We start from the raw sequence: 13,150 nt of genomic DNA, 5'->3' as shown, positions 1-13,150 counted from the left end.
ACGACTTACGGGTAGGTCGGGCTTGCAAGTGTAGTCACTTCGATGACCATTCATGCGTTTGTTGAATGGCTGCTCTGTCTCGCCAACATACTGCATGCCACATCGACACTGAAGATGTATACAACATTCTTGGTTTTTCAAGTTACATTGCAAAATATAGTGTACACAGACCCAGTCGAGTGGCAAGTAAATGTTTGAGTATTTAGTATTTGTTGACAAGTCAGACAACGTCTGTTACCACATGACTTGCACCATCCTGCAATTGAACAGCTTTTATTTGAGGAGACGTCAGCTCTAACAATTAAGTCTTTCAGACTTGCTGGTCTCCGAAAAGCTAAGACAGGAGGATTGGGAAAGATTTTGGATAATTTAGGGTGTTTGGCAATCATTCTATGTTTTTTTCATTTATGCCCTCTTGGGAAACTGTCCGTAACTTTCTTATCCAAAATCTTTCCCGAGCGACTCTGTCGACCTTCGACCAACCCTCGTTGTGGTCTATGATTGTGATGGTAAGGTTTATGAGATCAGCTTGTGTGTATCCAGGTGATCTCAAATGACGACTTACGGGTAGGTCGGGCTTGCAAGTGTAGTCACTTCGATGACCATTCATGCGTTTGTTGAATGGCTGCTCTGTCTCGCCAACATACTGCATGCCACATCGACACCGAAGGAGGTATACAACATTCTGGGTTTTTCATGTTACATTACAAAATATAGTGTACACAGACCCAGTCGAGTGGCAAGTAAATGTTTGAGTATTTAGTATTTGTTGACAAGTCAGACAACGTCTGTTACCACATGACTTGCACCATCCTGCAATTGAACAGCTTTTACGTGAGGAGACGTCAGCTCTAACAATTAAGTCTTTCAGACTTGCTGGTCTCCGAAAAGCTAAGACAGGAGGATTGGGAAAGAGCTTGGATAATTTAGGGTGTTTGGCAATCATTCTATGTTTTTTTTCATTTATGCCCTCTGGGGAAACTGTCCGTAACTTTCTTATCCAAAATCTTTCCCGAGCGACTCTGTCGACCTTCGACCAACCCTCGTTGTGGTCTATGATTGTGATGGTAAGGTTTATCAGATCAGCTTGTGTGTACCCAGGTGATCTCAAATGACGACTTACGGGTAGGTCGGGCTTGCAAGTGTAGTCACTTCGATGACCATTCATGCGTTTGTTGAATGGCTGCTCTGTCTCGCCAACATACTGCATGCCACATCGACACCGAAGGAGGTATACAACATTCTGGGTTTTTCAAGTTACATTACAAAATATAGTGTACACAGACCCAGTCGAGTGGCAAGTAAATGTTTGAGTATTTAGTATTTGTTGACAAGTCAGACAACGTCTGTTACCACATGACTTGCACCATCCTGCAATAGAACAGCTTTTACGTGAGGAGACGTCAGCTCTAACAAATAAGTCTTTCAGACTTGCTGGTCTCCGAAAAACTAAGACAGGAGGATTGGGAAAGATCTTGGATAATTTAGGGTGTTTGGCAATTATTTTATGTTTTTTTCATTTATGCCCTCTGGGGGAAACTGTCCGTAACTTTCTTATCCAAAATCTTTCCCGAGCGACTCTGTCGACCTTCGACCAACCCTCGTTGTGGTCTATGATTGTGATGGTAAGGTTTATGAGATCAGCTTGTGTGTGCCCAGGTGATCTCAAATGACGACTTGCGTGTAGGTCGGGCTTGCAAGTGTAGTCACTTCGATGACCATTCATGCGTTTGCTGAATGGCTGCTCTGTCTCGCCAACATACTGCATGCCATATCGACACTGAAGGTGGTATACAACATTCTGGGTTTTGCAAGTTACATTGCAAAATATAGTGTACGCAGACCCAGTCGAGTGGAAGTTGAAGTAAATGTTTGAGTATTAAGTATTTGTTGACAAGTCAGACAACCTCTGTTACCACATGACTGCAGCACAAACCTTTTTGAATTGTTATATATTATATTTTGTAGTGTACAGAATCATATTACATGATCCATCGCCCTGTAAGATTGATTGTTGACTATTTATTCAGTCATTTATATATATATATATACAACTCGTCTAAACATCAATCCAACAATGTTAGATCTGTAAATTTGCTTTCGCAAATTTTTTATTCTTCCCTCGCCGGGATTCGAACCCATGCTACTGAGATATCATGACACCAAATCACCTGCACTGTAGCCGTTCCGCTAGGCCACACGACCACCTGGGCTTCATAAAAATGAAGCTTTCGGTGGCCGAGTGTTACCTTTCCACGTCAGTTTTAATCTAGCGTCGTACTACTGTACATGATATATAAGGCATGGAGATGTTATTTTAATAGATCAGCTAAATTATCTATAGTAAAGGATCCTACAAATTAATGTAAGATACAGTCACAGAAAATAATTATATTTATAAGTACGTCTGAGCCAGTGACAACTCTACAACAGATTTATCCATCGGATCACCAGCAGTGATGGTGATACATGGTTGTGTACATTATGTATATACAACTCGTCTAAACATCAACCCTACAATGTTAGATCTGTAATATATATATATAGATTGTTGGGTTGATGTTTAGACGAGTTGTGTATAAATACATATATATAAAGACTTGATGTGATTGCATCCGAGACAACTCGTCACAAGAGAAAAATGACACAGAAATTAACAACTAGAGATCACCGTACGGCGTTCAGCAATGAGCAAAAACCAAACCGCATAGTCAGGTATATATGCCTCGAACTGACAAATGTAAAACAAATCAAACGAAAAGACTAATGCCCTAATTGTTGTACAAAATTGAACGAAAAAAAAATATGGACGAAATATTTTACTCGAATGAATGGTTTGATGATAGTTAGCAGAAAATAACGATTTGATTTTCTTTTGTTTGCATTGTTTAAAAAAGGGAAGGGAGTTTCTCGACAAACTTAAATTATGTTTTCCTCCTTAATGGGTGCACCAAGATTTACATTTACACACTTGGATGCTCATCCGTAAAACAGTTGACGAGTGTTTTTTTCTTCTCTAAATGCTGGACTGTATATATAATTCAATATATGGTGTATAGACACAATGGTGGACCAATTGATAAGTCTGAACGACCAGTTCCCAATTCTTCAACATTGCTGTAACGCCAACCCATTTCACATTATCGAGGATCTGGCTAGGATTTTAGACTAAAGAATAATCCAGACACGAAATGCACCTGCTTGCATATAACATTAAAAAAAGGGACATTACTAAGAACTGTAAAAGTGACACTACCCAAATGTACTTGCTCTGAGCTTTGTGGCAATAAGCATTGTGTATACAGTTTAATATCATTTGATTGTGTCAAACTTAAGTAAGAGAACGTAAATAAAAATGCAACATTTTTTCCATTTATAAAGGGCAATACTAGTTACTCTAGAACTTTAAAAGTGACACAACCAAAATTCACTCTTGATCTGTATTTTGTGGTAATAAGCATTGTGTATAAGTTTCATAACATTTCGTTGAGGCAAAGATAGAAAACGGAAACGGCAACGGCGTAGGCATAAAACTATCAATTGTTGTTAAGAGTAAGAATTCTAGTTGCCTACTTAACGACTATTAGGTTTTAAACATTAATATAACAGGGTGCTAATCAAATTTGTTGACTTATGTTGCCTTTCGTAAGTTAGGTTGCAGTGGATCATACACTACTCATAAGAGGGACCACAGAAAATCTTTTTCTCGACTAGCATGTTTCTCCATAGCTTAAGCGCACAACGACTTACGTTTAAAACGACATTCATTTAAATCTTTTTACGCAATACAAAATAATTATCTATTTAGATTTAACTCCTGACCTCTGGCTTTTCAGACATCTGAATTAAAACTAGTGTCTAGATTGCAGACACTTAATTAATTGCATGACTTAAACAATGGTGTATATTTGAGACATATACCTAAAAACCAGGACAAAGTAGATGTGATCTTCCATTCAAGACGACTATTTTAGACCTGAGAAGAAATGAGTAATACGATTTATAATGTGTATCTTAATGTTCGAACACATTCAATCATTTAATATTTATTATAATTGAATATATTTCCATATATTGTTAAAGTAGAACATGTCTGATTTTAAGTAGCCTAGGGGTTAGATGATTGTAAGAACTTTTGATATTATGGCATGCAGCAAAACTATCGCGGAGAGGAGGGTCATCTATTCTCGCGAAACAAATAATCTGATTAAAGAAAAGGTTTTATTTTTTTCAGAACTCAATATTTTATTCATTTTTATCATGATTTCATGTTTTCTGAAAGCGACTGTTGATATAAGATGCAAATTAAATATGTACACATAAAATTATGCATTTATATTAAAAAACTATTCAAATTGTAATATAAAGCAACTTATGTGTTCGTTTTATCCAAACCGCAAATACTAAATGTAAGTGTAGGACAAATTCGAAAGGTACTGCTCGTGACTGTCAAACTCAATATGAAGTCACGTGCAAAGTAGAGCAGAGAAAGGTGTGGCAAATAGATTCTGAATATTATTCTGTTGAGTGAATCCTGAAAAAAATTGACGGAAATTTATAAATTGGACGAACGGACGGACAAGGTGAGTGCAATAAAGTCCCACTCTATGAGTTATGTTTGGTATAATATTTTCCGAAAAAAAACCCACCACATATATTATTTATGTTCATCTCCTAGAGCTACTGATCTGAGCAGTGGCGGATCCAGGGGGGGGGGGGGGGGGTCCGGGGGTTGGAACCCCCCTTTTTTGGCCGATCAATGCATTTGAATGGGAGCATTTAGTTGGACCCCCCCCCCCTTTTACTCTGGGTTGGGAACCCCCTTTTTAAAATGGCTGGATCCGCGCCTGCTGAGTTTTTACGTTTTCAATAATAAACATACCTCTGTCACAACCATTGCTGCCTTTGTTTAATGCCCTGAGATCGCTAGCCTGTAAAATGTAATAAAATATTTAGTACATTTAAACGGTGTATATATATGTTCTAATTACAAGACAACTAGTTTCTGGTGTCATCTTTCGATATACATGTTAAGGGACAGTCTGCAATTATTTTATAAAATGTATTATTTTCCAAAGATCTCCAGTTTCTTAAAATTAGATCAAGGTCAAATAAGACTTCTTACAGATATATAACGGTTAAGTTGACGTATTCTTTCGACTCAAGTGCTGCTTGCATCAAATGCACTTGACTCAGATTTTTTTCCTGTATACCTTTATATTAAGGTATATATAAGAACTTTTTCCTGTATACCTTTATACTAAGGTATATAAGAACCTTTTTTTTTTTTTTATGACAAGTACCTAAATATTAGAGTATATAGGAGAGTTATTTTCTATGACAAGTGTCTAAATATTAAGGTATATAAGAATTTGTTCTTCTGAGACAAGTGCCTGTGGCTGTCATTTTAAAGTGGTCATACATAGTAGACAATAAAGAAGCGTGAATTAAGGACGAGAACATGATTATTTCAGATATAAGTATAGAACAGAACAGAACAGAACATATTTTATTTCCAATTAAGGGCCCACAAGGGGCATACAAGAGCATACATGAATAAGGAAAAAGAATATTGATTTGCATAGATACATAGATACAAACAATTTTTTACATACGGACCAGTTACAATACAATTACTAACTCATATTCACTTTAATAAATTTACCAACAGCATTAAGGACCTGATTGTCTTCACAGTTTAATAAATAAATAAACTTATGCCAGAGGAGCATTTTTTGCAAATTCTTTCATTTCGTGGAATATTTGAAAAACGACCAACTTCAATTTGAAGCTTATGAGCAGAAATACGTAATTTGCATATAGATCTTAATTCTAAAATCAAAGTTCTTAATTAAAGAAAGATAATTTTTTGTCCATTCGTTTTTGATGCGTTTTGTTATTTGATTTTGCCATGTGATTATGGACTTTCCCAATTGATCTTCCTCTAAGTTCAGTATTTAGGTGATTTTACTTTTTTTTTCACAACCAAAATTCTGCTTAAATTTCACATAATTAAACAGTTTTCCATCAGAAGCTTTATTTTGGCTAGCATACCAATTGCTAATATATTTAGTGTGAATTAATTTGCTAGATATGTTCAAAAATTTATATTGCCCGAAATGTTTTACTTCTTTTTTAATTTCAAAAACTTCTAATACTTTTTAACAAATGAGAACCAAGAAGTTATGTTAGATTTGTGAAGCTCTTGGCTACATTTATAAGCATCTTTCAATAGACTGAATTCAGTTGTAAGATTTTCAAATCTATACCAGTATTTTACAATTGACTTTACAATATCATAATGTAAGGGGAAACGCCCCAGTTCTGATAATACAGCAAAATTGACACTCCTTTTGTGTACACCAAGTATAAATTTAGAAAATTTAAGATGGAGATTCTCACACTTAAGATTTTTAAAAATATTTTCAAGATCAAATAAGGACGACTGTAATTTATTACAAGAGACATTATAACCTCCCCATACCTCTGAATTTTATAACAGAATGGGTTTAAGGGTATGATCAAAAATATGAACACAAGATTTTATTCCAGGAGACAAATTGATAAAATCCTTTCTAAGTTTACAGTAGGCCTTAAGAGCCTTATTATAAAGTTCAGTTTTAGCTAGATGAAAACTTCCAGATGCAGTAAAGTGAACACCTAAATATTTGTAATGAGCGACACAGTCAATCAAGTTATTCTGCAGTCGAAAATTCGCCTGAATTTTCCTTCCAGCCTTATTAAAAATTATGACTTTAGTCTTTCTAATATTAACTTTCAGGCACCAGTCAGCACAATATTTTTCTAGCTGATCAAGTCTACTTTGAAGCCCTGTGGCTGATGTTGACATAATCACAATATCATCCGCATACATCAAACAATTTAATTTCTCTGAGTGCAGGGAAACTGCATCCAGACAGGAGTCAAGATAAGATGGGAAGTCATTTATAAAAATTTTAAATAATGAAGGACTCAAGTTGTCTCCTTGTCTTACACCAAATTTAATGCTAAAAGGGTCAGTGAGAGAAGCTCCAACTCTTACACATGATTTACTATTATTATACATATCTGATATAATATTATAAAATAAAGTACCAACTTTCATATTAATAAGCTTCAGTTTAAGACCTATATGAATTACACTGTCGAATGCTTTGCGAAAGTCTACAAAACAAGTATATAGTCTACCCTCTTTACTGTGACAGTATTTGTCTATCAGTGTTTTGAAAATAAATGTATGATCTGAAGTTCTGGCATTTTTTGTAAAGCCAATCTGAGAATTATGAATTAAGTTGTTTTGGTACAAAAATTTGTCAAGTCTTGTATTCAAAATATTGTTAAAAAGTTTACCAATGGTACTAGCAATTGTTATACCTCTATAGTTAGATGGATCACAAGGATCATCTGATTTAAAAATTGGCGAAATAAAACCATCAGCCCAAATCTTTGGGTACACACTATTCTTGAGGCACAAATTAAAAAATTTATTTAAGCAACCTATCAAATATGACTGACTATATTTTAACATTTCATTTGAAATCAAATCAGGTCCACAGGCCTTGCCTGATTTTAAACTCGCAATAGCATCAGAAATTTCTTTTTTACTAATATCATTATCTAAATCATTAAAAACTAAAAAAAAAATTTGTCATTCAGGATCATTTCCAGCTGGTTAAGTCGTGAATAAAATGTGTTATCAATTGCAGAGTGAAGATTACGAAAGTGATTGGCCCATGTATCAGAATCAATTTGTGAAGAGCAGTTTTCTTTTTTGCTATCCTGAATGTCATTTATTAATTTCCAATACTGCTTAGAGTTTTCAACTCTAAGAGTATCAAGGTTTTGTAGCATGGAATTGATAAATTGCTTATATTTAACTTTTCTACATTTATTATAGATTCTAAAATATTTATAGTATCTGCCTTTAATAACAGGATCCTTAGGATATCTTGAATAAATTTTACCTAAGGATATAACATTTTTGCGCATTTTTAAAAGATCACTATCAAACCATTTTTTCTGGGGTCTGGAACCCTTTTTATTCTTTTTTGGGGTTACCAGGGAAATTTTGGATGCAGAAAGAAAGATATCACATAAATCCTGTGCCTTTTTGTTAATGTCTTCAGAAGAGCAATCACTATCATTAATAAGGAAAGATGAAATTTTCTGCTGGTTATCCGGTGACAAAAGTGCTTGCTGAAATTTAAGTGGGGAGTCCTCAGTCCATCTAAAATTAACAGGGGCAGCATGAAGATTATTTGACTGAGTTTCTGTTATTTGATATTTAGCCAAAATTTCCCATGATATTTTACAATGACAGTCTGAGAATGTTGAGACAAACTCCGACACTCTGAAATAAAGTATCTGATTAAATAATCTTTCATTTGCTATAAGGTAATCAACAGTGCTTTGGCCATGTGTATTAAAACAAGTAAAATGACCAAGTAAATCACACATGCATCTACCATTTACAACTCGAATTTGATTGCTTATGCATAAATCAATAATCTCTTTCCCTCTACTATCAAGTGTTTCATCACAATTCTTTCTAAATGTAATTTGATTATCAGGTTTATAAGATTCAAACAATGGAAGATATCTGGAGCTATATAAACCCTGCTTAATTTGTACTAGACCTATAGACTGAGCAAAATTATTTAAGTGCTATAGTTCACAAAGGCAAAGTCCGCAAGTACAGCACTCCAATTTCTGACAAGTACAGCACACCAATTTCTGACAAGTAAAGCACACCAATTTCTGATTCCAGCCGACTTATCTTTACGCTAACTCCGAAATGCCGTGCAATGTCGTGCTAAGCGGAAACGCAATGTCGTGCTAACCGGGACACTCAGCAAATACCCACGTCAAAATTAATAAATTTATATTTTCTGACAATGTACTATATATAGCCCTCGGAAGAAAAGCCGAGGACTTAGCAGAGAGCGAGAACATGTTCCGAAGGAAGGCCTCGTTTTAATTTCCTGTTTACATGGACTGTACATATAAAAATAAGAAAATTTGTTATGATAACCATGAGAGACAAAATGACGTAAGCCATTTAATTAATGTTAATATGAATGAGATGCCAAGTAAAACATTTCACCACGTTGGAGAAAATATAATTTATGAAAAATTATTATAATAAGATGTTGGTTTTGGTTACATAACATGATCGTCAAAAACACATTTTGATAAATTCTAAAAATTTTACAAATATAATTAGTTTTGAGGAAAGGGGCTGGGTTAGGAAAATTGGACTTATCTTTTTCAGAGGAAAAAACACAGAAATCAGAAATTGTTATATAAATAATGTAAATAAATCCGACTATACTTTTTACCAGTTTTTCGCAATTACTTTATTATCATAGGTTTCTCAAGTGATTTCATGTGGTATCCATTTATCAATCGCATGTTAGTATCGTGAACACATGCGGATTTTGAAAAAAGGGGGTCAACAAGACAACATAAGACATAAACTATATATGTAGTACATCAAGTGGTTTCACTTTAAACCGGCCTATGGTCTGTACTTAATATTTATCAGATTTGTGACATATTGTTGACAAAAATAGTATTTGGTTTGATTTCAAATTCAAAAATAGATTTGAAAATAACATAGAAACAATGTGATTTGTACAGTACGTGTTTAACTTCACCCAATGTATATGTCGTGTTTAATGAATCTCTTAATATGTAACGAGAGACAAGGATTATAGTAGAAAGTGTATGCATATTTTCCATGTATTCATAGTTTACATTGTATATAATAAATGTTGAATAATTGAATAAAATTTTTAAAAAAGAGGTTTATATATAAACTGTATATCATGTAATAATAATGTTTTAAGTCATCGGCCCATAAGGGCGTAAAGTGCTTTTCAAAAAAGTATAATAATATACTTTGATGCAAGTGAAATCCCTCTTAAGAGAGAAAGAGATAGAGGGTTTATTGCACTAGCTTGATGTACTGCGAGGCAACGGGAAGTATTGAAAATCTTGTTTCGCTTCTATTTTACATCATTTGCAACAACATATGGTAGTAAACGATTGCTTCTCTTGTTTAATTGGGAAAAAAAATTCATGCTTAGTTCGCTGTTATTTTTTTTTACAATTATGGATACAAACGCACCCTTTCCTCGAAACTTGGATTTTACTGAATATGCATGAAATATTCGCCACTGGACATAGATCAAATAAAATATAATCAGTCGAAACTTCGATCCGCTCAACCGAACCTATTGAGTAATAATTATCATTTGTTCTTTCTTTCTGATTATATGCATCATAAAAGTGTACCAAGCAACAGTTAATATTTCGGATAACTCCATAGAACACTCTAACAATGTGTCAGTGTGAATAAACATTTATACACACAGATGTTTGACCTCATTATGTGTACGAATTGTTTGAATAAGATATTTTTCACTATCTTAGTTTACATGGAGTCTTTGTGTCAGTTGAAGGTACACGTTAATTTACATAATCTGTTTATACTATTAACTTCAATAAATTACAGATAACTCAGCCGAAATTAGAAAGGATAAAAAAAATTATGATTTAAGTACATTTCACCGACAAGCAATTAAATTGACCTAGGAGATTCTAAACATGGAAGACTATTATTTTATAGGCAGTTGAGTGTCAAGTGTAAAATGTAGTTTATTTCTCCTTTTACCATGTTTACGACAAATTCTCAGGTGCATTTTTGGTTTCGATGTATAAATTTGCACATAGATCCTGTCAGAATGGGAACTGCGTAGATTTGATGCCACGCTCCTTGCATGTTAAGAACTCTTGTGACAACTCTTACCATAAGGGGGCGACGATAGCTTGTTGTAAGGGTTCCAATATATACCCTCATTTTTCAAAAAAGTTTTACACCTAGGAGTTCACTCCCGTATTCGGAAGAAGAACAGCAATCTTACCGATCAACACCAATATTGCTACCGCCCCTAACATGCCTGAAAACCCCAGATTTAAGATTAATTTATATTAATAAAATGTTTGACTTTGTCTTTGCAATATTTCCACTGGAAATAAAGTAAGCAACAGTCACAATAAATAGTTGATAGGAAAAACTACCCTGTGTAAGCCACTCTCAAAAAGGGGGTTAAATATACCAAACAATCAGACACAGGGATACGTTGTGGTTGCATACGAAACAAAAAGAAAATAAAAAACTCACCGATTTATGTCCTGTGCGGTATTAAACGTTTAACCGATAATAAATGTGACATACACTAATACATTGTATCCTTATATATATTATTTTTAAAGGACATATCTATAGACCATGCTTTTTATTTTTTATAAATGGAGACACAACGCTGATAATTTGTTCAAATTCCAGTATTACTATGTTGTTGAATGCATGATAAAGGCACATTTGCTCTTATCTAACCTTGAATCCTCTAAAAAGGTAAAATTAGTCCTTGCCGTTCTTTCATTTCACAGATAGAAGTACTGATGGACAATAGCTTATTTCTCTTTCTCACATTCTTTTAATACATTTTCAGACATTATAATACCTGTCATATTATATAAATGATGAGAATAATGAATCCATTTACTTAAACCATTTCTAAACAATTATGTTTTAACGGACATTTAAAATTAGTGCAATTTGATATAGCCATTTTAATGAGGATGTATATATATATATATATAAAAAAATCACATGTACATTAATAACTTGCCTTAAACTTTAAAATGTTTCTCTTCCTCACTTAGGAGATGGTATGAACATTTTTTTAGAATTTGGGACGTAAATAAAAGATTTTATATGTGTTCTATTAACACAGTTGTCTCATAATAACATACACAACTAGCGTGTCATTGAACTTTTGAAATCTACAACATTTGATAAGAGTAATTCTACCTCGAGAATTCTACATTAGTAACACGTTATTTCTGCATTTGAAAAAAAAATGAATTTTAGTCCATTACAGTTATTTGCAGTAACTCTTGGAGGAATTGTACTTATTAAGAATAAATCACTGAAAAAAATCTGTTCTTACCTTTGAATGGACACGCCCCTTTCACCTGTGTCTATAGATAACAGTTATCACATTTTAAAGGATAGCTACAAAATCAGTACTGCTCGTCTTTACTGAAGACTAAAACATATATAGATCTGCACAATGCAACGCAAGCATTTGCCAAATCGGTCGGCTGACTTAGTTTGTTAGTAGAGGAAACCTTGACCTGTGTCCCAAATAGCAAACTAAAGTACATAGGTAGAAGTTTGTGATATAAAAAGTGGCATGTACAATTTTTAAAAACTAAAAAAAAATGATAGAAGTGATATTTAATTAGTAACTTGAGAGAAAACACAAACATGTAGGTCTGTTTTTATTCGTTAGTAACAATATATTGCACACACTATCTCGTTTCTATTGTAAATCATATACTGAGTGATAAAAGAAACGCAACCCTTACATGTATTTTTCTGTTTTATATTAAGGTGGATCCCTACAGAATGAGATATAGCATATTTTTTTAACCATTAATTTTTTTCTTAAAATTTGCATACATAAACTATGTTATGGCCTCTATAAAAATTTGAGTTAAAATAGTATGTCACCAGACTCGTGTCCATGGTAACGGTCACCAAACATACCTGATTTAGAAATTGGATTTTTTTCAAGACTTTGAAAGTATTTTGAAAGGTTTACATTGTCATATCGGGGCCTTTTATAGCTGACTATGCGGTATGGGCTTCTTCATTGTTGAAGGCCGTACGGTGACCTATGTCGTTAATGTTTGTGTCATTTTGGTCTCTTGTGGATAGTTGTCTCATTGGCAATCATACCACATCTTCTTCTTTTTTTCTATTGTTCTTAATTTATTACAAAACTAACATTAAAAAAATGAAAATAAAACACTAATAATGGAAATTTTATTCATATTTATTAATTTCGGCTACAATTTCATCAACATTGATGGGCGCACTACGTTTGCGCGCATTTGGGGATTAAAATGTTTTACGTTTGCGCGCAGCTTTTGATTACATATGCGCGCATTCATTTTCCAGGTAAACTCAGGTAAAAATACAAATAAAGATTAAATCAAATTTAATTGACTATATATTATTTTTATTTTCATAATGAACATGACTATCAATTATTAATTTTGAAAATATTTCTTAATT

At 33.7% G+C, this 13,150-nt stretch overlaps 1 protein-coding gene across 3 annotated transcripts in view; it reads right to left on the bottom strand.

Annotated features, from left to right (window-relative positions):
• Positions 1-12,294, bottom strand: part of LOC139501218 (solute carrier family 2, facilitated glucose transporter member 5-like) — a 41,279-nt gene extending 28,985 nt beyond the window's left edge. The window contains exons 1-2 of one of the 3 annotated variants that reach the window (XM_071290215.1): positions 12,018-12,294; positions 4,883-4,931 (exon numbers count right to left, since the gene is read on the bottom strand). In XM_071290215.1, the coding sequence (XP_071146316.1) occupies positions 4,883-4,897 (15 nt within the window). In that variant the 5' untranslated portion in view covers positions 4,898-4,931; positions 12,018-12,294. Of the gene's footprint in view, positions 1-4,882; positions 4,932-11,185; positions 11,228-11,696; positions 11,747-12,017 lie in introns of those variants that run through there. The other 2 variants (XM_071290217.1, XM_071290216.1) reach the window with 2 other exon arrangements.
• Between the last annotated feature and the right edge of the window lie 856 nt (positions 12,295-13,150).

The sequence above is a fragment of the Mytilus edulis genome, chromosome 13 (assembly GCF_963676685.1).
Source record: "Mytilus edulis chromosome 13, xbMytEdul2.2, whole genome shotgun sequence".
In the NCBI taxonomy this organism is placed as follows: domain Eukaryota; kingdom Metazoa; phylum Mollusca; class Bivalvia; order Mytilida; family Mytilidae; genus Mytilus; species Mytilus edulis.
Note: the sequence above shows the minus strand (reverse complement) of the source record. Positions and strands in the feature narration are given on the sequence as shown.